General features: G+C 36.5%; 4 protein-coding genes across 8 annotated transcripts; 2 read left to right on the top strand and 2 right to left on the bottom strand.

The window, feature by feature from the left end:
- Positions 1-1400: 1400 nt before the first annotated feature.
- LOC121249857 (protein farnesyltransferase subunit beta) lies at positions 1401-7569 on the bottom strand. The gene is made up of 14 exons (XM_041148680.1): positions 7356-7569; positions 7076-7162; positions 6578-6683; positions 6008-6043; positions 5423-5505; positions 5272-5325; positions 4701-4752; positions 4401-4465; positions 3298-3354; positions 3127-3199; positions 2842-2928; positions 2566-2755; positions 2327-2451; positions 1401-1865 (listed from the first exon to the last, which is right to left on the bottom strand). The coding sequence occupies exons 1-14, from the start codon at positions 7472-7474 to the stop codon at positions 1629-1631; spliced, it is 1371 nt and encodes a 456-aa protein (XP_041004614.1). The 5' UTR covers positions 7475-7569; the 3' UTR covers positions 1401-1628.
- Positions 7570-10058: 2489 nt separating this feature from the next.
- On the top strand, positions 10059-13612 carry LOC121249855 (formate dehydrogenase, mitochondrial-like). 2 transcript variants are annotated; one of them, XM_041148676.1, is made up of 6 exons: positions 10059-10440; positions 11303-11474; positions 11716-12256; positions 12454-12578; positions 13082-13194; positions 13283-13612. In XM_041148676.1, the coding sequence occupies exons 1-6, from the start codon at positions 10351-10353 to the stop codon at positions 13394-13396; spliced, it is 1155 nt and encodes a 384-aa protein (XP_041004610.1). In that variant the 5' UTR covers positions 10059-10350; the 3' UTR covers positions 13397-13612. The 2 variants fall into 2 exon arrangements, with proteins under 2 accessions (XP_041004610.1, XP_041004611.1); XM_041148677.1 differs by lacking the exon at positions 13283-13612 and having other exon boundaries at positions 10132-10440; positions 12454-12615; positions 12648-13105.
- A 104-nt stretch (positions 13613-13716) lies between these two features.
- LOC121249856 (photosystem I assembly factor PSA3, chloroplastic) lies at positions 13717-15991 on the bottom strand. The gene is made up of 3 exons (XM_041148678.1): positions 15432-15991; positions 15076-15240; positions 13717-14325 (listed from the first exon to the last, which is right to left on the bottom strand). The coding sequence occupies exons 1-3, from the start codon at positions 15834-15836 to the stop codon at positions 14005-14007; spliced, it is 891 nt and encodes a 296-aa protein (XP_041004612.1). The 5' UTR covers positions 15837-15991; the 3' UTR covers positions 13717-14004.
- Positions 15992-16982: 991 nt separating this feature from the next.
- Positions 16983-25176, top strand: LOC121249851 (deoxynucleoside triphosphate triphosphohydrolase SAMHD1 homolog). 4 transcript variants are annotated; one of them, XM_041148669.1, is made up of 19 exons: positions 16983-17252; positions 17670-17707; positions 17815-17837; positions 18807-18913; positions 21146-21197; positions 21274-21355; positions 21551-21641; positions 21831-21869; positions 22003-22070; positions 22197-22259; positions 22380-22435; positions 22520-22593; positions 22794-22886; positions 22980-23081; positions 23273-23353; positions 23462-23553; positions 23676-23691; positions 24617-24727; positions 24824-25176. In XM_041148669.1, exons 1-19 carry the CDS (start codon positions 17130-17132, stop codon positions 24926-24928), a joined length of 1416 nt encoding a protein of 471 aa, XP_041004603.1. In that variant the 5' UTR covers positions 16983-17129; the 3' UTR covers positions 24929-25176. The 4 variants fall into 4 exon arrangements, with proteins under 4 accessions (XP_041004603.1, XP_041004606.1, XP_041004607.1 ...); XM_041148672.1 differs by lacking the exon at positions 24617-24727; XM_041148671.1 differs by lacking the exon at positions 22794-22886 and having other exon boundaries at positions 16986-17252.
- The last annotated feature ends 40 nt before the right edge of the window (positions 25177-25216 follow it).

Genomic DNA, 25216 nt, shown 5'->3' with positions numbered 1-25216 from the left:
TGGCAAGAGGCGTGTGCAGTCCTATTCGGTATAAGAAAGCCGAGGAAATAAATAATAATGTGTACATTTCAGTAGTTGAAACTTAAAAACAAAAAAAAAAAAAAAAATTAAACCTGTGTTTTCTCAATAGGAAAATGGTCTTTTGTGTTAATTGCTCTATTTGCAAAGGTGAGGAGATTTGCAATTTTAAAATTATGTCTTGTACTTGTGTTAGGATTGGTTCTTTTTCGATGTGCTGGTGTTGTTATTTTTGTTGTTGGATGCCTTAATTATTTCCAATCAATTGAAGTTTTTCTATAACTCATTTTATGGATTTTTTTAGAAGTTATCGTTGATGATTCGAGGGAGAGAAAAAAAGGGATAGAGGAAATCGTCTTCAAGAGAGAGAAATGTCGAGAAGGAAGCATCGTCTTCAATGAAATTGTGTGTTTTTATTCAAACCACATAGGACTCGTTTGCCCCGCGTTTGCACGAGGTGACTGCAGCCAGAGTTTTTCAAAAAATATATATATCAAATGGGCAATAATTCTCAAATTAGAAATAATCAGTCTTAAAGGCTTTAATGTTAAAGTGGTGCTACTCTGTCGCCTGAGTAGTACCGTTCTAAGTGACAGTTAGGCTAAATTAGTTTTTTATTTATTTTTTATTTTTTAGTCATATTTTTTTATCAATTTAAAATATTTTTAAACAATATAAAATAAATATTAATACACTAATAATTACTTCTTTAACTATTAAATAAAAAAAATTAAAAAAATATATATATATATTTATATGAAGTGCCAAAATGAAAGAACAAATTTAGTGGATAAAATATTATTTTTATTAATATTATATTTCTTTCTCTATCAATAATTAGATACCAGTCTACGAGTTAAAAAAAGATAATGGGACCACCACCGCACCGCCGGGCAGCCAAACGACGGTGACAGGTTTGGAAAAGCCTCAAGGCATCGGGCGGTGGGCACAAAAGTAGGCTCAAGGTATTGCGCAATGTCCTGTGTATATCATTACTCATTATCCAAAACAAACATGTATCCATCCATCCCCAAAATGTTGGCATCAATTTCCAAAGCAATCAACACCAGTAAAACCACCTCCTGGAATGCTTCTTTTGATACACCTTCTAGGCTAGAGCTTCAACGCATAGTATTTCTCTGTAAGAGTTATGCTAGGCTACTCTGACTGCTGGGTGTGCCGCTAGCGCAAACTCGCCCATTTTATTTTTTTAGTTTTTTCATATCTTTTTAATATTTTTAAATATTTTTTAAAAATAAAAAAATACATCAATACATTAAAAATTATTTACTTAATAATTAATTAAAAATAAATAAATAAATACACGAACAGTCAAAGTGAAGAAGCAAAGTGAGCGGACTAGTATTTTTCTTGTCTAAAAGTAAAAGCAAGTAGTTCATGGTTTTCACATTTTCTTAATTAATACACTCCCCCATGGGGGAAAGTTTATAACTGATCAAACCCAGTGCGAGATACAAGAAGCCCATTCATCATCCTACTTGTCCTAACCTAACTTGCAGTCTACATTTCAGTCCTAGATTCACAAACTGCAGTTTGCGTTATACATTTCGGTCCTGCAGATTGACAAAACAAGCATTTGATAATTTGGCTCAGAACGTCGCAAAGAATTCATGTGCTTCATAGTATCGTTCTACGACGACGTTGAAGAGAGGGTGGATGCGTTCCAAGAGATTGGAATAGGGACCCATTACTGCACTGGGCAATGGTGGAGAATCCTCGTCCGGCGACTCACTATACTGACACACTGAGAGGCCGCTTAAAGAATAACATGTGTGATAATAGTCCCTAGGCTTCCCTGGTTTGTCTCTTAATCCGCCCTCCATCACCTGCATCAACCATATTATGTCAGCAAGTACGAACGTAGAATACATAATAGAATGCCATGATAATTTATCAACAAAGAATACAAAATCATCAAAGGATGCCAAAAATGCAATTTTCAGTATGTTGAACATTCAAATTATGGTCCATTAATTGGAATTCTTGCAGCATGGGACGTTAGTCAAATGTTCCAAGAACTGAAGGTGACTGATACCGCATCAGAAGTTATAATCATCGTGATTAGAACCTCAAACTGCATGAAATTGCTCAAGTAGCATTTCTAGTTCAGACTTGTTTTATAGCACTAAAAAACTTAAAGTAAAACTTAAAAGCAACCTATTACTAGGGCCTTTCACAAACAAATCTTAAAGCAAATTAGCAATAATCAGGCAGACATTAATTTGCATACAAAAAACTCATCTGGCATTGAGTTGCCACGCTGTTAAATTACATGTCACATCCCAACCTGTGCACATAAAAGTATGTATTGTTGCAGAGCCAAACTGTGAAAAAGAGGTTCCTCTTCTGCAGGCTGCTTGATGAAACTATAGCCAATACTGTTTAAATTTAGTGGAGAGGAAGCATTCAGACCTGAAAATGAGTGAAGAGATAAATGTCATCACAAATGACATGGATGAGTTAGAGAGATCAAGATGCAAAATTTAATCCAGTCAAAGGCAAAAGGGTAAATAAAAACTATTTTACCTCCCAGCCTAGAATGGCAAGTCTCATCAACTTGAGACAATGTCCCGCCTGAACCTTCTTCCCCTTTGGGTATATCAGATGTCATACCAGTTTGTTGGGGATCATTGGTGCAGTCTCCTCCAGAATGCAGGTTTCCAAGTTCTTCATCAAGAATAGAATGTACTCTTTGTAATAACGCAAACACACCTCCCTGGTCACTCTCTTTTGTATTAATTCCACCATAAGTCAGAAGGAACACTCAGAATTAGAAAAACAAAGAGGGGTAGAGAAAATTACCTGCCAAAATGAGTAGCAACTATCAACCAATTTATTTGTTCTCCCCTGAAATCCACATTCTCTGCTCTGTCGAAATGCCACCCAATTCTACACAATAGCATGCATTTCATAAAGAAAAACTAAAAGACATGTTAACAGCAATTATCACAAGGGAAAAGCCATCGTAAAAATTATATCAAGAGATAAAGCAGAAGTAATCTGGCGAAATTGTTCCAAGGGTTATATAAAGCCAGATAAGGAAATAACTTATATCATTAACCATAAAGAGAGAAAATTGTGTCTTACGAGTAAACCAGCCAAGTCCAAACGATTAACCTCACTGATCAAAATCATGGTGGCAAACCCACAAAAGGTGTACCTAACAATCAAATAGTCAAATCTGTTAGGAAACCTCGAGAATAAACTGAGAACCAACTAAACATACACGGGGAAGAGAGAGGAAAGAGGGAAACATACCCACCATGAGCTTCAGCGCCAGGTTCCCCAGCAATGCCACCTTCATAAGTCTGACAGCTACAGAGAGATGGCACGATAAATAATCACTAATTATATTAACCAGGAATTGGACTTGAGGACAAATTTAAGCAAGCAACCCAATAATACTGTTTTAATCTGCATCCAGAAAGACAAACTTGACTCATTGCCATCAAAAGCAGGAAGTGAAAGCAGCCAAAAGCTTTCTGAAATAGTGCAGACCCGATGCCACAGACCAATGGTGCAGTATTCATTGAAAATTGAAATCAAAATTAGAATGCAAGATGTACCAAAACTAGCATAAACTTCAGACAATTCAATTGGGAATTGAATTCTATAATGAATTCAAAAAAGGAGAACATGTCTCCGCGCCCACTTTTTTTACTTGTTAAATTTGATCCTACCATGCCATCACTTTTATTTTTTTGATTGGCACCGGGTGTCCAGGAACAGCATCCCGACTAATCCCAAGGGTGCACAGGCCTCGGCAAGAAGTTTCATGCAAGTGCACTTCGGGTAATTCAAGGGAAAAATCCCCCAGTCCGATGGCCCCTAGAGATTTTTTGCACACAAGGGGATTTGAACCTTAGACTTGAGGGAGCATACCCTCAAGCCCAAGGCCTTTACCACTTGAGCCAACCCCTAGGGGTTCCATGCCATCACTTTTATTAAAAGGGGGAAGATGTATGAGAGGAGAGAACAAGATAATTTTAGGAGATTTCTTCCTATACTTATCTTCCTCTACTTATCAAAGAAAGCAATGTCTCCATTATCATTAAATGAATTCAACTAGAATGAGCTAATTTTTGGGGAATTCATTTGCCTAATGCAATTGATTCAAAAACAAAAGCGCCAAGCATGCATTGACAATAAACTTTAATATAAAGAAGAAGAAATCTGAATTTGCAAGTTTTAAAGTTTCAAACACATGATTCTTCCATAATTTGTACAAAGGCCACACTTCCTACACAGAGCATTCCCAGAAGAAAGACAAACGAGGCATATAAATATATATAAGAATAATGAAACAACGCTGACCAGCTAGCTTAGCACAAAACCAGGAGTAATGGATGATAGAGACCAACCTCACGATGTAATCTCCAACATTCCGAACCAATTCATTATCCAATATGTTAAGAACACTTGCAACCTGATCAGATAAAAAAATTTGTGTCCATAGATTGGGAAAACTGAAAAATAATTTGTTATAAAACAACATATGAACAGAACTATAGGATGTTTATACTCCTGATGTGGAAGCAGGGAATAATATTTCTATTGTGTACCAAATATAAGAGAGAGCAAGGACAGGCACGCATGAGAGAGAGAGAGAGAGAGTAGCACACGTGTTGTGTGTGCCAGATTAAAAGAACAGGCTAACTTACAGAAATGGCAGTGTAGCAAGCCCGAACATCAATTTCTCCAGCATCATGCATCCTGATAAAAATTAAGTGTTATTGAAGAGTAATAATATTGTGCTCAAACTATTTTTTTGATAATTAATAAGAGATTTTATTAGGCAAGTAAATAGACATAGCCCAAATACACAGGGAGTATACAAGCGGAAACACCTTAATACAAGCTAAAGACTAGGGGCTAGAAATGCTAAAAGAAAATCATTTAGATTACCCCATTCAATACAAGAACTTTCGCCCATAGATAGAATTCGAAAGAAAAACTCTCTAAGATCCCCCAAAGAGCGTTCTCTATCATCAAAACACTTGTGCTCAAACTTCATAAATTATACATGAATATCACATAGTTACTGCCCCATAACCTTATAGCCCTAACTCTAAAACATTTACCAAATGGGAAGGGGCGATAGGAAAAGTTGTAGACAAAGAGGAATAGATAGAACTACAATAGAAAGGCATTTTCTTGAAAGTGCAGGTGAAAAATGATGGCATATGTAAAAATAGATCGTGATTTAGACTACACAAACTTTATGATGCCAACCTGAAGGCCCCACTTGGTTGTTTCATTCGCTGCAAGAATGTGTACAACTTTTCTCTGCAAACAATTCAAATTTCATCCCGGTCAGTTGTAATAGTTCGAATATGCACTATTGCAAAATAAGTGAGTTACTTCAAGGACTGCAACAGACCACCTATTTATCGATGACAAAGATCTCTCACCACCCACAGTGATGAGTGCATTTACCGCGGCATAGGTTGTTGCAAGATGAGGCATCTGAGCAGAATATAAAATAAGTTAATGTTTATATGGAAATAAATCAAACGCCTAAATCAATTATATGAAAAAAAGTATGCTAGGCTAATCTCCAAAACAATGATTCAGAGAGAACTGGAAAATATTTGAAACCCATTAGATTATGAAAGAGCACTCTATGGGACCAAACAAAAGAAAGATAACCAACAACCATCAAATCCAATTAGAGTAGGATAGCTTTTCAGATGCGACACAACTGAGTCAAAACAAAAGCATGCCATGTGATTCATAACCATCCCTTATATTGAAAACACATGTAACCAAATGTTCCAAGATCATGATAGCATAATTTATTTTATCAGCCAACACAAGGCCATTTTGTCCTCTCTTCTTATTTATTACAGTTCAAAAGAAAGGAAGAGACAATAATAATAATAATTACCACAAATGATGCCGGTAATGTTTATCAAGAAAATAGATCATTGCAAACACCATCTCATCAGAGAATGGATCATTTACTTGCCTGTCCAGGTCCACCAGCATATCCACCATTTGGGTCCTGTGGGTATAAGATTAAAATAGAATAGGTGAGGAAGGTGAGGAAAAGAGGCAATTGAATATGAGGTTTGCATCAGATAAAGAACTTAAAACAAAGATAAAGAACTTAAAACATTAAAATCGAATAAATACGACCAATGTATATGTTGTAATCTACGATTAGGGCTATAGGCCATGCCGTTACTGGAAGAATCAAGGGCTTCTACAGCATAGGATGGAGAATACTCGAAACTTCCAGTGAAGCAGAAAATACCTCCCAAATGAAACTCTTTATAGGATTTCTTTTAGCAAAGGGGAAAAGGGTTTATGACTAAGGATAAAGCAACAGGAATCAAGTTGAGTTCCAAAAAGTCCAGGGATGTACTTGTGTCAATATGTGATGCCTGGTAACATTCATTTTGTTTGAAGCGACTAACAAGAAAATGGAGAGAGAGAGAGAGAGAGAAAGAGAGAGAGGGTTAAACTGCACGATATTATGAATATGAATGGTTCCGGACGCAGAATGACACATTGAGCTCTGATTAAATCTGCACACCTGACAACGACTAAGAAATTCAATGACATTGTCTTCTAGTTCAGGTTCAACACGCTCCCCCAGTAAAGCAATAGCGTGCAGGATCCAGTAGCAAATCCAAGGTCGACTGCACAATAATAGAAAACCAATGTACGAACAATATACAGTATGTCCGTAAATTTTTTTTGTCACAAGACCATCCCATGAAAGCAAAGACAGTGTAAACATTTATTTGTTATTCGTTCAATTAGAACCAGCTCTTCGCACAGCATCAGAAGCGGCTAACTACGTTAATCAAATTCCCAAATCATAACCCCAAGTCGAGCACCATTAAAAAAAAAATCTATTTCAGTTTTGAGTGTTAATCAAGCATTGTTGAAGAATTTTTTCTCCGATTATGGAACAATTAGCCGCAATTAGATTACTAATATTAGCATACTTACAAATTGACTGTGTGTGTGTGTGTGTGTGTGTGTGTGTGTGTGTGTGAGAGAGAGAGAGAGAGAGAGAGAGAGATACTTGGCATCCAAGACGGAAAACGAGGGGTCGAGTCGTTTGAGACCTTTGGTGAGGTACTCCATGTGATTATCACGCTGAAGTTCCAACCTATAAAATAAATCAAAGTCAATTTTCAGCCAACGAATCATGATTTATAAAAAAACATAAATGAATTGGAAAAAAAATAACACGAAGGCGATTGAATGTAAAGAAAACCCTAGTTTTTTTTTTCGCGGCTGGGGGGGGGGGGGGGGGGGGGGGGGGGGGTGTTGTTATGTGAGGGTGGAGAGAGTATTCGCACATGGCGGACTTGGCGTTGCGGGGAAGGGAAGCGAAGAGGTCGTATATCTGAAAAACTTGATGCTCGACCATCCACTGGTCCCGCTGAGTCACCGTCGGTGTCGCCGCCGAGCCGTCCATCACTACTAGACTGAACCAAACTTCGGCTTGTTTCTGCAGAGGCGCGTCTTCAGGCACATGTCCAAGTCCAACTTCAATATTCTTACAATAACGTATCTCCGATCGTCAAATGTTACAAACGAAAATGAAGGCCCAGTACTGTTACTGGTGGGCTACCTTGCCCCATTCACACCCCCGATCAGACCATCATCAGTCTGGACCCGAACCATCTACGTGGCTTATACCCACTCTAATCTTATTACTCATGACAAATAATCATTATATATCAACAGAAACAAAAACTAATTGTTAGTTATAAAAAAAAAATCTGATATTTGTAGTCGTAGAATGCGTTAATATTATATAATATTTTTTAAAAAATAAATAAATACGATATTTATATAAATAAATAATATTTTTTTAATAATAAAGCTTACGTATTACTCTTTAAATAGAGAATCACGTAAAATAAGTTAGGTATATTACTTACCAGAATGTTAAAAAATTTTAAAAGAATTATTACATTATAATCTTATAAAAAATAAAGAAGGGTTATAGATAGAGACCAAAGGTTGAAGTTTATTTATTTATTTAATTATAGTAATAATAATATGCATGTATTTTGAGATATAGTTTAAACAAGTCCCTACATAAAATTCACTTTTTGAAATAAAAAACGAAAAATTATTTAAAATAAAACACAGATATGATCAAAATTATAAAATTCAGAAACGGATCAGAATCCATTAACAACGCCAGAGTTGAAGGTAATGGTCTCCACACCAACGACAGCGACAGGTCACCACCCAAGCTCCGCCAGATAGCAACTGCATCTGAATGCGTTTTCCCCTCCACGTAAGATGATTTTATCCGGTTCAACCAAAATATTCTGTGTTATCAGGATATCAAGTCAGCAATGACTGAATGACTGAGATGCCCCTCCACAACACGCCTCGGTCGGTTAATGTCAAGACAAGGAAGCGGCAAGCAAAGCCTAATTGGCATTATGTGTCATGAACAAATCAAAAACAAATTGAACTTTTGAGGCGGCTGTGGACGAATTGTAATTTGCCACGAGTTTCGATTGCTTTCATACATAAATTAATAACTACTATAATATGGTACCAATAATTATCACCTAGAAAAACACTACTTTATCATTCTATTTATATCACTTTATTTGACCTCTGGGCAAAATTTTTTTTTACTTAATAATTAAAAAAATAATTTTAAATGTATTAATTTTTTTTATTTTTTTAAAATATTTAAATATATTAAAAAATATGAAAAAAAAATCCTAAACTCAAAAGCCATAAAATTGAGCAAACTTCTCTAGATAGCAGAATAACCCGACTCTTATCATCTATTCAATCGTCACAATAGTTACATTCATCTCGATGCAAAAAGCAATGCACCTAATCAATTATTTTATGGAGCAATTCGTCATTCGCTTGAAGAAAATTGTTATTAGCTACATGGAAGTTTTATTAAAAGAATTATACATTGTCAAGAGTTTGATGACGTGATGATTTGGTTTTTCAAATTAAAAAATAAATTCAAAATATCACTTTCTATATAAAAATAATTATATATTAATATGATATCTATTTCATAATAAAAATAATTTTATAATATAATATATCATATTAAATTACATCAGTTTATAAATCTTTTATGACAAAATTCATTCATAAACCCTTTTAAAGTACCTCTTAATTTGTAATCAATCACAATAATCATTCTTTCAAATATTAAGAAATACAAACTAAATCAAACAAATTGGAAATTTATTTTTAGAGGCTTAAAAAACCCGAAAATACTTTTGAAAAGAAAAATAAAATGGTCAATGTCATTGCCATAAGAAGTAGGGGTGAAAATGATCCGGTCTGGCGATGGACCGAATATTTTCGGTCCATCATTTTTTCAGACCGGACCGAACACCCAAAGGAATTGGACCGGACCGATGGTCCAGTCGGTCCAGCCTTATTTTTTATTTTTTATTTTTAAATAATTAATACAAATTTTTTATTTAAAATACTAAATTAAATTAAGTGACTTATTAATGTGGATTATGTAACAAACTTAATAAAAAAATATGTTATATGGTCAATGATAATAAATTAGATGAAAATTATATTACTAATTTATATAATTACTATATAATTAACTAATTGATATTGTATATTAGTTAATTTATAGAATATTAATAAGTGTTAATAACATATTTAAAATTTTATATTGTTAATAGTGATAGGTTAGATGAAGATATATCTAAAATATTGTTAATTTATAGAATATTAACAAGTATTAATAATATATTTAAAATTTTATATTGTTAATTGTACAATTATTATATATAAAATATATATAAAATATATTTTTTTTTTTTCATTCGGTCCAGTCCAGAAAAATCCTGGATCGTGGATAGGATCGAAACTTTTCGGTCCTTTAAAATGTGGACCGGACCGGTCTAAGTCTCGATCATAGTCTAAAAACGGTCAGTCCAGTCAATCCATTCAGTCTGATCGGACCGTTTATCACCCCCAAATTATTAAAAAGTAATTGTAGATTAAAGTTTGATGGAATTTGAGTATTGTTCCATAATTGTAATTTACAGCACAGAAACCACACGACAGGTGACTACGAGACAAGCCACACGTTTCCTCCGTGCATAGGACAGCTTCCGTGTAGCAACGAGATGGTACAGTACACTTGATCATTTAGGAAGGGAAGTAAAAGCCATTTTCGACTTCTTCGGTCTTCACTTCACGGGCAGACTTTCTTACTGTATATAACGAGCAGAGGTTGCGCAAAGAACACAGAAGAAATACCAGAGTACAGCCTTTCTCTTCCAAACTCGGTTTCATAGACTTTAGAGTACTGAGAGACCGTCGGAGATGGCTATGAAGCGTGCTGCTACTTCTGCGATTAAATCTTTTGCTTCCTCCAGGAATTCGTTGTCCTCGACTTTCACCAGGGACCTACATGTAAGAAATTCCTTTTCTAACATATTATACAAACTTAATTTGCTCTTGTTCTTGTGGTTCTTCCTCTTCCTCCTCCCACTTTTGGGGCCAAATTCAGATGATCGGAAGGTACAAACAAGTTCTGGATTAATGTTTTAAATGACCGTCGGTGGGTGGAATCTCTTCCGACTATCGGACGACTAGGATCATGATGATCATACCTAGGACGCGATAAGTGTACGTCGCACGCGAAAAGTGTTGACCCTCACTCCTCCCCCCCCCCCCCCCCCCCCCCCCCCCCCCCCCCCCCGCCAAACAAAAAACTAAAAAAAAGGCTTATCGGTAATCTACGGCTCTCACGGGCCATATAATTGGTCAACCATAGAACTTCTCTTCAGGGGCCCGATGCAATATCTTTAGTTATTATACTGTTCATGATCATGATCATTATCGTAATAAACAAATTAAGGCGAATCATTCATAAAAAAATTTACAAATCGTTACAAACATTTGGTTTTGTTTTCTTTAAACGACAAAGGTTTTGTGCTGTGTTAGCCTTCATTGTTTGATCGGCGCATTATTTTGATTAACATTCTGTAAGAAATGTTCTAAGTAGGTCGATCAGAAGCTTGTTTGTCCAAATCTCAATAATGCATGATAGCTATGAATCCAAGCTTTTTGATCGGGAAACGAAACTTTATTGATCATAAGAATAGACAAGAGCCCAAGTATATGGGGAATCCAAGCTTGATCTTGGAAAATGTTTATTGGTCTTCCACATAGAAGGCTTTTTTGTAACAGAGCTTTGATATAAGCATGTAATTGCTCTTGGATGCATACCTGTAGTTTGTGAGCTGATGTTTCTTTCTCTCAACGTGAACAGGCCTCTCCTGGAAGCAAGAAAATTGTGGGGGTGTTTTACAAGGCCAATGAGTATGCTTCTTTGAATCCCAACTTTGTGGGTTGTGTAGAGGGAGCTTTGGGGATACGCGAGTGGCTCGAATCACAAGGTCACCAATACATTGTCACCGATGACAAAGAAGGACCGGACTGTGGTCAGTATATATGTAATCGGATCGTACCTTTGGTTTTACAAAAATTGATTGCACATGATTTGAAGTAATTATTTGGCTGTTCACTCTTCGTATGTGTTGCAGCATTTCTTATGTGACTAACTTGAAATTTCTAATTGTGGGTTAAATCATATTAGGAGTTAGAATTGTTGGCATATTGAATATTGCCAGCTAAATTCTTGCTTTTTTTTTTCCTTTGAATTTATTCATACCTGAACACCAGAACTTGAGAAACACATTCCTGATCTCCACGTCCTCATTAGTACCCCCTTCCACCCGGCCTACGTTACGGCAGAAAGGATAAAAAAGGCCAAGAATTTGCAGCTGCTTCTCACAGCTGGAATTGGCTCTGATCATATTGATTTGAATGCTGCTGCTGCTGCTGGATTAACTGTTGCAGAGGTCACAGGAAGCAATGTTGTCTCAGTTGCAGAAGATGAACTTATGAGAATACTGATTCTTGTCCGGAACTTTTTACCTGGGTACCATCAGGCTAGTAGTGGGGATTGGAATGTTGCAGCTATTGCGCACAGGGCTTATGATCTGGAGGGAAAGACAATTGGAACTGTTGGTGCTGGACGAATTGGCAGGCTTTTGCTTCAACGTCTGAAGCCTTTTAACTGTAATCTCCTTTATCATGATCGTGTGAAGATGGACCCTGAACTAGAGAAGCAGACTGGGGCAAAGTTTGAGGAGGATCTGGATGCAATGCTTCCCAAATGTGACATTGTTGTTATCAACACTCCTCTGACTGACAAGACAAGGTACTGACCTCAAGTAATATGCCATCTTGTATTACTTGAAACCACAGCATTGCAGGGATCTCACTTTTTTCAGATACCATATGTTGATACAATATGAATCCGTCAGCTGTTCAATGTCTTGTTTCTACTGCACTTGTACTTTTATTGGATTATGCCCTGGATTTCAAACATATGATAATTTTGATCTTGTGACTCAGAGGGTTGTTTGACAAAGAAAGGATCGCAAAGTGTAAGAAGGGAGTCCTGATTGTTAACAATGCTCGAGGAGCAATTATGGATGCACAAGCAGTTGCTGATGCTTGCTCTAGCGGACATATTGCAGGTAACGCAAAACCTGGCCAAAAATAAATGAATCTCCAACGGAAGAAGAAACCATTTTTTCAAATAGATGAAGAAACCTATTTGCTGTACTTTTTACTATAATGTTATAATTCCATTGTGACCGATGATCTAGGATTGGCATTTCCCTTCTTTTTCTTTTTTGTCTGTTTTCTAAACATATTAGCACTCATTCTTTGTTGGGCTACATTAACTTGCTTAATGAGAATTGAAAAAACGTGATGTCAAACCAAATGTGGTTATTAATCTGATGAATCCAAAGTTACCATATCAAAAGTTTAATGTCTCTTTGAGAGTTCCTTTTTGTTCTCATATCTGATCATATTAGCTTTCACAGAGTAAGAAACTATTGACAATTTTTCACGGAGGTGCTCAACCTCGATTTGCCTCGTGCAATATGTTGAGTTGATAGAAGAAAAGGATTATTGCCAATCGGCAATCTCCTCTGGGTGGCTAATGAAGTGGTTTTGTTTCCTGATTGTCCAGGTTATGGTGGTGATGTTTGGTACCCACAACCAGCTCCCAAGGACCATCCATGGCGTTACATGCCAAACCAGGCCATGACCCCTCATATTTCTGGCACCACCATTGATGCACAGGTACCGTCTTGTTCTCTTTTGATGTTTCTTTCCATTTCATTGTTTGATTTTTTCCCTAGAACTCTAATTTGCGATGGAATTTGTGCAGCTGCGATATGCTGCTGGAGTCAAGGATATGCTTGATAGGTACTTCAAAGGTGAAGAATTTCCTCCTCAACACTATATTGTGAAGGAGGGCAAACTAGCAAGCCAGTACCAGTAAAAATCATGCTTCTTGTGTGCACAGCCTACTAGTCTGAGTTTGTTGTCTGCTGAGCATGCAAAGTCCTGTAATAATCTGATCTCATTGGGATTTGAAAAATCGTGCTTCTTGTCTTCCGGGTATCGTTTTGGCTGCAGCCATGCCATTAATGTAACCATATGAAGAGTGTAATTTCTTTGGGATTTGAGAATTATCTACCCATAAGGTTTAGAATTTCGTCGTGCAGATGGTAACTAATTGGGAAAAAAATGGACCGTCCACTTCACATGCCTCCAAAAACAGGTTGATTGTACAATATCGATCAAAAGGAAACACTGAACTTTTAATAAATCAGATTAATTCACACAGAGCAATACAGGATAAATATCAAGGTCAAACTTGACTGAGTTCATCCTAAAGACAAAACCAAAGGGGAAAAAACTCTGCTTTAATAGCAAGATATCAATTTCACTGTATTCTAAACATGAACATCACAAGTTTGAAATATCTGTGACTACTTTCAGTCTGACGATGATACCAAATGCCATAAAGACAAAACTCCTGCAGTCTTGCTCTCAATACTTTGCTCAAGCAATTACGTAGTAGTCACAAAACTGGGAGCAATTTCATTAAGTATCCTTCTTTTGTTTAAGGAATTCGAGGTCCTTCATTTGCATCTGTACGGCTTCTTTTGTTATAGGCCTTGGCTCCACAACATTGGTCTCATCACTGCCTTCTGCTACTCTCCTCGCCTTCTCATCGACAATCCTTTGAATCTCTGATTGCGCAACTGATGGGAATACAGCACCAAGTATGACATATAATAGACTCTTATCTATATCCTCAATCGGGTCCTTCCCAAAGCAACAAACATAGATTGCTTCAAGAGCCTTTTCAACTCGAATCTCCATTGGGATTGCCGGATTAGTAACCTTTGACTTTGCACGTCTCTACAGTCGTTTAAAAGCCATTTCCAATAAGCATCAATATAAGAATAGCATAAAGATTTGAAGCCTCAGTGGATCAAGGACTCAAGATCAACATTCAACACATGGACGAAAATGGAAAGCAAAAACTGAAATGTATGAGCTGACAACAACCTCCAACATTTTATTTCCAATGAAAATAGGATAGAACAACCTCCATGGCAGATTGAATTTTCTAAAGCTCTTTCCCAAACTATTATCATCGTGGGTCTTTTTTTCTAAATTATGGGTATGAATATTTCTACTATTAGTTATATTACATGTTAAATGATTAGGAATAATTTGTTGAGTTAAGTCTACATACAGTCCCTAAATGGAAACTGCTCATGCAAGCCTATAAAGTTATGTTTAAAAAAATTTTAAAATTACAATAATATCCTTTTTAAAATGATATTTTTTTCCCTTTTACCCACATTCATCAATGGGACTGCACACGCAGTCCCTCACTCAGGACTGCAAATAGAATTTCTCTAATTTTATTATACCGCAACCTGTTAGAACTAATTTGAGTTGGCAATAAATAGGATTGCCACAAGCTAAACCATCAATTGTCTCAAAGCTTTAACTGATTGAAAAAAGAGGCAAATTCAGTCATTTAAGATATAATTCTTTGAAATGCAATTCAAGATTTGAACGAAAAGATATGGAATAGGGGCTCATCAAAATTTGAGGAAGGATAAATAGGTGATGATCAAATTAAATTAGATAGCCGACCTCTTTTGCCTCATTCATCATGGCGACGAAATTCTCCTCTTCAAACTCGATGTCATTTGAAATCCGAAGCCTCGCTACCCCCTCCAAAATCTCCTCAGATTTGAGAAGCCCAGCACCAACGGCAGCTAACCAACAGCATAGTAGAACATACAATGGATCCCCTGCCTACCCAGAAAGAAACCTCTGCTCAAACTCAATTTCCATTACTCAATTTCATCTCATGCACAATACAAACAACTATTATAGCAGTTCCATGTCGTTCTTATCTTATCAACACCATGAATCAAAACGATAACTGTAGATTATATGAATTTTCCATTTCACACGGCACTAGGAAAATTAGAAAGGATTATTACCCGGCCTCGTCGATCTTGGAACTCGTAGAAAGCTCTAGAATCAGAAACGCTGCACTTCTTGCCCACCCGCCTTCTGAACTCTGCGAAATCAATAACATCGCCGCCAAGGCCGCCTTCGTCACTCAGGATTCTGGCTATTAGGCCGACAACAGGGAGAGAGCCGATGACCTTGTTGGCGAAACCAGAGACAGAGTTGGGATTCTCCATGTAAGCTCGAACAGACAAGACCACCCCGCTAGAGTTCGGCACTTTGGACCTACTGGGTCTCGTGGGGCAGCCATATATTTGTTGGAAGAACTGTAGTAGGGGCGAGACTGGCTTGCAGATTGTTGTATTGGTGAAATGGGTTGAGAGATTGGTGCCAGGAGAAGGTAGAGTAGAAGTGGAAGTCGACACAACCACCATGGTAGCGAAACCTGCAAGTTAACCTCGTTGATGGTATATATATGTGTGTGCGCCTCTCATCTACGTACATATCTTATCTGCGAGGATGATTTTCATTTTTAGTTGTTTCAGCGCACCGTCTGGGAATGGAGTGCTAACAATTATTATTTTTTGCATAAGCACGGTTATTAAATTGAGGCAGTTTTCATTCTTAAATATAAAATATTTAAGTATAATATTAATTTCTCTGTTTGAGAATATCAAAAACTCATTTCTCAAAAAAATAATTTTTTTTAGTTATCATGTTTTCAAAAAGAGTTAAATTGATAAATGAAATAATGAAAATATTTTATATATTACACTTAGGCCTTGTTTGGATAGTAAAATAAGATGAGATGGTTTTAGATAAAAGTTGAAAGTTAAATAAAATATTGTTAAAATATTAATTTTTAATATTATTATTGTTTTAGGATTTGAAAAAATTAAATTATTTATTATATTTTATGTGAAAATTTAAAAAAATTATAATTATGAGATAAGATGAATTGAAATCATTTCTATATCTAAACGGGACCTCAAATTAAAAGACCGTGCTTCTCAAATTATGATTAAGCAGTATTTTTTTAAACCCTTTTATTTATTGCTCAAATTATTATTCTGTAAGATAATTAATAAAATTTAGGTATCGTCATCATTTTTTAAAAAAATAAAAATTGTATAATTAGAATAATTTATCTAAAGATTAATTTTAACAATTTAACATCTTGTGAATTGTGATAAGTTGAAGCGCACTTTTTAAACACACAAAAAAAAAAAAAAAAGTAGATAATAATAACAATTCTAATGAGTAATTACAGAAGTTCGTAGCATAAAATTATAATTTCTTATAACCTATTTCACTCTACTCTCAACACAAGATGCGATAAACTTCACACGAGCATTCATCAAAATCTAGTTAAACAATCGTCCGTCTCAATTTAGCTCTTTGTTTTTTTCAAAATTATTGTATATGATTCTCAATTTTTAACTACAAATTTTTATGATTATATAAATATTATTTATTTATTCATTTTATATTTTCCCCCTACAATCATAATTCTAATAAATCCATCTCATATTATTATTATTATTATTATTATTAATTGTTAATAGGCCGAATATCGTCGGGGCCGTTCCTGTGTTCGTATGAATAGCAAGGATCGCAGGGTTTTTCTCTTGTTTATTTCCGCTGCTTCCTATTCATCTATCTCCCCATACTCTCGGAGGTTCTGAGCCAGACCAACTGCCAGAGTGAGTGAGTGTGAAAATAGAGCAATGGGAGCTTATTGCAACGACAACCTCCATCCGTCCTCGATGCAAGCCGTCGTTTCCTCCGAAGATCTCAGGCTCTCCAAGCACGTCCACGATAACGTCCACGGCAACATTTACCTCGACCCCGTAATACATATACATATACATATATATATATATATATATGTATTCATGTACACATTTTCCTATCTTTATTCTCTTCCGTTTTTTCATTCATTTTGTCAAATACAATTACGCTTCGTGGATTGTGTTTAGGTGGAGGATTTTGATAATTTTCAGCCTGCGTTCGTTAATCCCTTGATTCTTGCGAGTTATAACTAGGTTCTGAGTTCTTTTAGACAGCACAAGTGAAGTATGAAAAACTATATGGTATCGAGAAATGCCGTATTCGAAAGCGTATTGAGATTTGAACTCTTATTTGTTCGATATTAGTGTCAAGTTTTGCTCAGAAAAGAAATAAAAAATAAATAAAAAATAAATATTGAATTAATAGCATTCAGTTAAGGGGATTAAATTGCTTATTGTTTTATCTTTTGGATGCAGCTCTGTTTGAAGTTTATTGATACCCAGGAGTTTCAAAGGCAAGTTTTTTTTTTCTTTGTTTGGCATCTACGCTTTCACCATTGCTTACTCGTTTAAGCAATTGCAGAATAGTTTGATTTGATTTGATTTGATTTTCATAATGCAGGCTTCGTGACCTAAAGCAGCTTGGTGAGTTTTATTATCTTTTTTCCATGCAATATTACAAAGCAGGGCTGTTGATTTTTTTATTAGTAAATAAGGATTTTATTGATGAGAAGTAGGCATAGCCCAAGTATACGAGACATATACAATAGCAATACCTAGGCATAATTAACTAGGGATACAAGGAAATCACGAATATTTAGATCACTGAAGTCTATTTCAGTTAACCAATGGAGTAAGGTGTTAAAAAAGGAAACTTTAGACTCATCCGTTAACCGCTCACGATCTTCAAAACTTCTTTTGTTCCTCTCCCTCCAAAGACACCGCCATAGACAAATGGAGACCATCTTCCATATTGCTATGATTTGCGGATTACCACGCAAGCCTATACAAATTGCTAGAAAATCAACTATCCTTCTCGGCATCACCCAAGCTAACCCCACTCTAGCAAAGAATTCATTCCATAAGATCATGAAGCAGGTCTGTTGAAATTCGATTTATGTGGTCAGTTGTTTTTGTTAACAAATGTTGTTTGTTACAACTTTGATAGTGAATCTGTATGTGTTTTTGAGAGTGCACTTTGCGTCTGTATGTTGCATCACGAAAATATGGTGATTCCATCCTATCTTTTTTTCTTTCTACCATCAGATGCATTTAGCAATTAATTGGGGAGATTTATCTGGGATAGGTTGTCTTTATACTCTCACTTGATATTTGCACTTGTATCGACGGTGTGATGCCCTTTGACATTGAGATAAACTCAACTATACTCAAATCAGGAAGAACTTGTAAAAAAATGACTAAGTAAAAATAGAACACATTCGTTGATCTTCAAGTACAGATGCAGTTTTCCTCGATGTCAAATGTTTTGTGTCTTTTTACTACTACTTTCTTTTTCTGATTAGGTGTATATCCTATAAAATCCATATGTACCGTATAACATCTTCTTTGATTTTCAATAAAGCTTAACTTATATATAAAATAAATGTGTTCCAGGTCTTGCACACTTGGTTTATCCAGGTGCTGTGCATTCCAGGTTTGAACATTCTCTTGGGGTGTATTGGCTTGCAAGTGAAGCCGTTCAAAAGCTTAAAAATTATCAGGTATAAATTTGTGCTTATAGTAACTCATACATTTTTTTTTTTTATAAGTAATCGATAATATTATTAATAGAGATAGGCAAAGCCCAAGTACATAATATGGTATACAAGAGATAAGACCTATCTAGGTCAATGAAAGGAAAGTTAGAAAGTCATGAACATTCAGGCCATTAAAATCTAAAGCAATGGCCCATAGCAATAAAGTACGGAAAAATAGAGCTCTAAGTTCCTCCAACGACTGCTCCTTGTTTTCGAAGTCCGATCATTGTGCTCTTGCCATATACACCACATGATACAGATCGGGATAATTTTCCATACCTCCTTAATTTGTTGAACTCCTCTCGGAAGTGTCCAACTGGCTAATAGATCAACCACAGTTGTCGGCATAACAAAGGATAACTCTACTCGGCTGAAGACTTCCACCCACAAGGCTCTAGTTATCTTGCAATGTAGCAAGAGGTGTTCCATTGTCTCACCAGATCTCTTACACATGCAACACCAGTCTAGTATAACTATCCGTCGCTTCCTCAGGTTGTTGGTAGTCAGAATCTTCCCCCACACAGCTGTCCATGTAAAGAAGACTGCTTTCGGAGGCGCTTTATTTCTCCAAATTTTCCTCCATGGGAACTGAATAGTTGCGGCTTGGGAAAGGGCCTTATAGAAGGATCGAACTGAAAAGATGCCCTTACCCGCTGGGTTCCACCATAAACTGTCAGCTTGCTGTCTATTCGGCTTCACAGAATATAAGAGGCTGGAAAAGGCCTCAAAGATGTCTACTTCCCAATCTTGCGCTGCTCTACTAAATGTGACGTTCCATTGCACTTGATCTCTTGATATAAGCATTAGTCCTCAATGGACGCTTCTTGATTGTGAGCCACTCGAAAAACAGATGGAAATGCATCCTTTAGAGCCTCATTCTCACACCAAATGTCCTCCCAAAACTTAATTTGGGACCCCCTCCCCAACACCAATTTAGAATGAGAAATAAAATCCCCCCACCCGAGCCTAATGTGTTTCCAAATCCCCACACCACTTGCCCCATTTACCTCTTTGGTGCACCAGCCCCCCCATAAGCTTCTATATTTACAATCAATCACCAGTTTCCATAGGGCTTCTGTCTCCATGTTATACCTCCATAGCCACTTCCGAAGCAAGGCCCAATTGAATGTTCTTAATTCTTTATACCCAAACCACCTGACGAGATTGGTCTACACACCTTATCCCAGCTGACCAGGTGGAATTTGAATTCATCCCCTATCCCACTCCATAGGAAATCACGATACAATTTCTCAATCCGAGCCGCTACATTGATAGGCAATTGGAACAAAGATAAAAAGTACGTAGGTAAGTTAGAAATGGTGCTCTTGATGAGAGTTAACCGGCCACTTTTCAACAAATACAATCTCTTCCACCCTGCCAATTTCCTTCCTATCTTTTCAATAACTAAATCCCATATAGATGAGGCCCAAACGGCAGCTCCCAAAGGCAATCCCAAGTAGGTAATGGGAAGAGAAGCTACCTTGCACCCAAGAATGCTAGCTAGCTGCCTAGTGTTACTCATATTCCCCACCGGTACTAACTTTGACTTGTCAAAATTAACTTCTAGGCCTGAAGCTGCTTCGAAGCATAATAGCAGAGCCTTCAATGTCCTCAACTGGTTGTGATCTACCTTACAGAATAAAAGGGTGTCATCTGCAAAAAGTAAATGAGACAAAGTAATAATGCCCTTGTTGGGGTCACCAATCGGAAAACCAACCACAAACCCATGCGTGACCATCGCCGATATCATCCTACTCAATGCCTCCATAACGATAATAAAGAGAAGTGGGGACAGAGGATTTCCTTGCCTTAGATCTCAAGAGCTGCTAAAGAAGCCAGTCGGGCAGCCATTAATCAAGACTGAAAATCTGGTTGTAGACATACACCAATTGATCCAACTACGCCATCTAACCCCAAAGCCGCATCTCCCCAACAAATACAAGAGGAAATCTCAGTTTACATGGTCATATGCCTTCTCCATATCTAGTTTGCAAAGAATCCCTGTGGAGCCAGCCTTTAATTTGCTATCTAGGCCCTCGTTCGCTATAAGGACTGAATCCAGGATTGGTCGCCCCCTAACAAATGCATTTTGTGGCTTCGTAATAATCTTGCCCAGAAACACCCCTAACTCATACGTTGTAAACGCAATTTTATCAATTTGAAGATAGTTAGTACATTTGCTTGCTACTATTGCAGGGTTCAGAGCTTGGAATTGATCACTTTGATATTCAAACAGTGAAACTTGCAGGTGATGAATTTTGTTTCTCACGTGCTTGTTATATTTTATGCCAACTGATTCCTATTTTTGCTCATCCCATTTGTAGGGCTTCTGCATGATGTGGGCCATGGGCCTTTCAGTCACTTGTTTGAACGCGAATTTCTTCCTAGGGTTCTTGCTGACCATTGGTATGTTTTACTAGGAGGAATTTATCTCCCTTTACCTTTAGGAAAAGTATATCCTCTTCATAGCTTTTAACTATAGCGTTTCTTTTGCATTTAAAGATAAAAAGGCTGAAACTTGATTTCTGTGACTGAGAAACTTCCTCCTTGGTTTTAATTTTCTTAGGCACGATTTTCATTTGATTTATATCTACTTTCTAGGTCTCATGAGGAAATGTCCGTGAAGTTGGTTGACTGTATTGTTGATGAGCACCATATTGAAATTGACCCTGAAATGATTAAAAAAGTCAAGGTTAGCTGTTTTTTTAAGCTGTCTATTTCTACGGTGTTTTGTAAAGCACCCTAGCATTCTTTTATTGGGTCTTCGAATATCCTAATACGAAGACCCAATAAAAGAGTACTATTGTGCTTTGTAGGATAGGGTAAGTAAACAACAAAGCAAATTTTCTTTTTCCATTATTTATACTTATTTTCTGGGCAGGAGATGATACTGGCAAGCTCTAACTATTCCCTGCCAAAAGTAAGATCTTTTTCTAGATTCTCCATTTGCGAGACATGTCGTGAGGAACTTGACAATTTATAATTACTGTTTTCTGTTCAGCTAGATTTATTCACCATTGTTAGTTCACATCCTATTTGTATTTAACATATAGGGTTCAAGGGAGAAGCGTTTCTTGTATGATATCGTTGCAAATGGCCGAAATGGAATTGATGTGGACAAGTAAAGTATTGTGATTTTCTGTTGGAATTTCCCATTCTTCGTAAAGCTTTATTTGGATAATTGCACACCTGGTTTTGATACTATTGATACTAGATTGTTACCTCTCAACAAATTAATGATTTACAGGTTTGATTATATCATTCGTGACTGCCGAGCATGTGGTCTTGGATGCAACTTTCAGTTTCAGAGGTTTTATTGAAATCTTAACAAACTTTTTTAGTCACCGGTGCTTGGAAATGTTTTTGGGAGACAAAGTTGAGGTAACAATGAATATAAAAGTCAGCGTCTTGACTTCTTTTTCACTTTCAGGTTAATGGAGACAATGCGAGTATTGGGTGATGAGATTTGCTATCGTGCTAAAGAATGTTAGTATTTTTCAATCAAATTCACTGACAACATTCATATTCAATCTTCACTATTTCCTGCTTATGAATTGGTGATTTTGTTAGACCTTACCGTCCACAAGTTATTTGCCACTCGGGCAGATCTGCATCGAACAGTTTATACACACTCAAAAGTCAAGGTAAAAGAGATAAAAACCATATTCAGTCACATAAGATTTTCATCTGCTTGGTGTGGCGCAGACCTCTCCTTCCTTTCTTTCCTATCCCCCCCCCCCCCCCCCCCCCCCCCCCCCCCCCCCCCCCCCCCCCTCCCAAAAAAAAAAAATTGCTCTTAAAATCTGAATTCCCATTTTTCAACATGGGATTTTTATTTTTGTAGGCAATAGAGCTTATGGTGACAGATGCACTGCTAAAAGCAAATGATTATCTTGAGATTTCATCGTACACTCAAGATCCTTCCGAGTACTGGAAGGTTTCCAGGCAGCTCTCTAGAACTTTGATGGAATGATAATCTATTGTTTGTATCATAAGCTTCTATGTTGTATTTCTTTCCTTGGTAATGCAGCTAGATGACACAATACTTAAGACTATCGAGACCGCTCCAAACCAAGAACTAAAGGAATCTAGGGATTTGATCCTGCGTATTCGCAGCAGGAATTTGTACCAGGTATTGAAGCTTGTGGGTAACTCCTTTTGTACTTCAAATTAACCTGGAATGTAAAAAAGAGGGTTGATATATGGATTTCTTCTTGTAATCTTGAAAGTTTCCAAGTTTTTATAATATCAATAAGCCTGCTTTTTGCATTTGTACTGTAGTATATTTTGAAGTTTATCATTTTATGCTGTTCTCTCTGACAGTTTTGCAATGAGTATGCTGTACCAAAGGACAGACTAGAAAATTTCAAAGATGTCACTCCTCAAGATATCATCTGTTCCCAGGTCCTTATTCAAACCTTCCTATATAGACATACATATGTGTTTCTGTTCTTTGCTAGGGTTGTAAATTAGAGTCTCTTGTATTGAGTGTGATTCAATTTTGTACGACAGAAAAATGGTGGAGTGATACTAAAGGAGGAGGATGTTGCTGTTAGTAATGTCAGGATTGATTTGACACGTGGAAGGCATAATCCTCTAGAGAGGTACTACTTGATGACTTCAGTTGGGCCATTAGTTCTTTGGCCTTTGTTTTCTGGATACAATTATCGCATTAATTGAAGGATCTAACTTTTTTCACCTTTTTGGTGCATATATTGTCTTCCAGAATCAAATTTTTCAAGGTATGGAAATTAACTTTTCCTGCACGAACCTTCTTATATTTTACTTTTGTATATGCATAGTGTCCTGAGGCTCTTAGTATGAATTAAGTGAGACTTGGAATCATTGTTTTTGTATTTTCAGTCAGTATGAATAAGATGGGCAACTTCATCTTGATTGTCAGGGAAATTTTTTAATCATGGTAGATTCCAGGGAGTTTAAAGTTGGCTTGTTCAGTGAACTGCTAACTGGCTTGCCTTAGATATAAAGAGAGAACCTTAGAACATTCACCACCAACACCAAAGTTACAAATGATCTTTTCTCTAATTACTAATTGAACCGGTAACAAAAAAACTGGTTGTGCAACAACATTGTTTGCTCTCCCATTCTCCTAATTCTTTCTGAAGCTGACTGGGCCAGCTAAAAATCAGAAAAAAAAAATAACTATCATGACTGGGTTAGTAAGTTCTCCAAGCTATCCTTTTTTTATTTGTAGAATTTTGAAAGCTGAACACTAATTCAAATTCCAAATTTAGTTCATTTTAGTCAAAGCAAACATGAGAGAACATGTAACTTCCATTTCTAATTTTTGGGGAACATGTAACTTCCATTTCTAATTTTTGGGCCTCCCCATCCTCTCTTCTGTTGCGTGAAAAGTTTTTAATTATAATTGTGAACATTGAGAGGACGCATCAACTGTGGCAGGTAATTTCTAAGTTTACTAGTTAATTCTAAGTTTTGTGGGTGACAATAATGATAAGTATAAATCTTCTCTTGTACGGGCTTTTTCTGAGGAAAATCAATTTGAAAAATTATTGGTTAGACAACATGTTTTTTAAATGAAAATAAGAGGGGAGGGTATGAAAGTAAAGCTCTTGTGTCAAGTTTGATTGATTTCTATCTTAGGATTCATGTGTAGCATTTTTAACCAGTTTGGTTTCTATTCAGGATTATGAGAGTGATGATAAGTTCCCCATACCTGATGATCGTGTTAGTCACTTGCTACCTACATCATATCAAGATATGATAGTGAGGGTGTATTCTAAAAAGCCTGAACTGGTCTGTAAACTGAAAGCTATCACAACTTGATCACACTGTTTCTTTACTTGTGTGCTGTTCGCATTAACATTGTATTTTTCCTGTTCCAAATTACAGGTGAGGGCAATTTCTGAGGCTTTTGAAAATTTCCAGTTACAGACGTATGGGATTAAAGCACAAGTTCATGCAACACCAGAGAAGAAGAAACAACGCCATCTATAAGGTTACCATGTTGTGTTCGCCTTTATGTTTTTCTCCAAGAATAGAAGAATTAAGAAATTTTTCGCCATTCTGTCCTGTCTTTCTGTCAAGCTTTTCGCTGTACTGAAACTTCGTATACAATTTAAACATCACACGACACAATAGGATTTTTTAAGGAGTGAGTTTCACCCTCTGCACTGTCCTTTTGTCATTGACTCATTATGTTTTATGAAAGGATATGCTCCCATTGTGTAGTATATATTTGTATAGTTGGTCATTTTTGTTCAAACTTGTATAACTAAGTAAATG

The sequence above is a fragment of the Juglans microcarpa x Juglans regia genome, chromosome 2D, assembly GCF_004785595.1.
Source record: "Juglans microcarpa x Juglans regia isolate MS1-56 chromosome 2D, Jm3101_v1.0, whole genome shotgun sequence".
NCBI lineage: Eukaryota > Viridiplantae > Streptophyta > Magnoliopsida > Fagales > Juglandaceae > Juglans > Juglans microcarpa x Juglans regia.
Note: the sequence above shows the minus strand (reverse complement) of the source record. Positions and strands in the feature narration are given on the sequence as shown.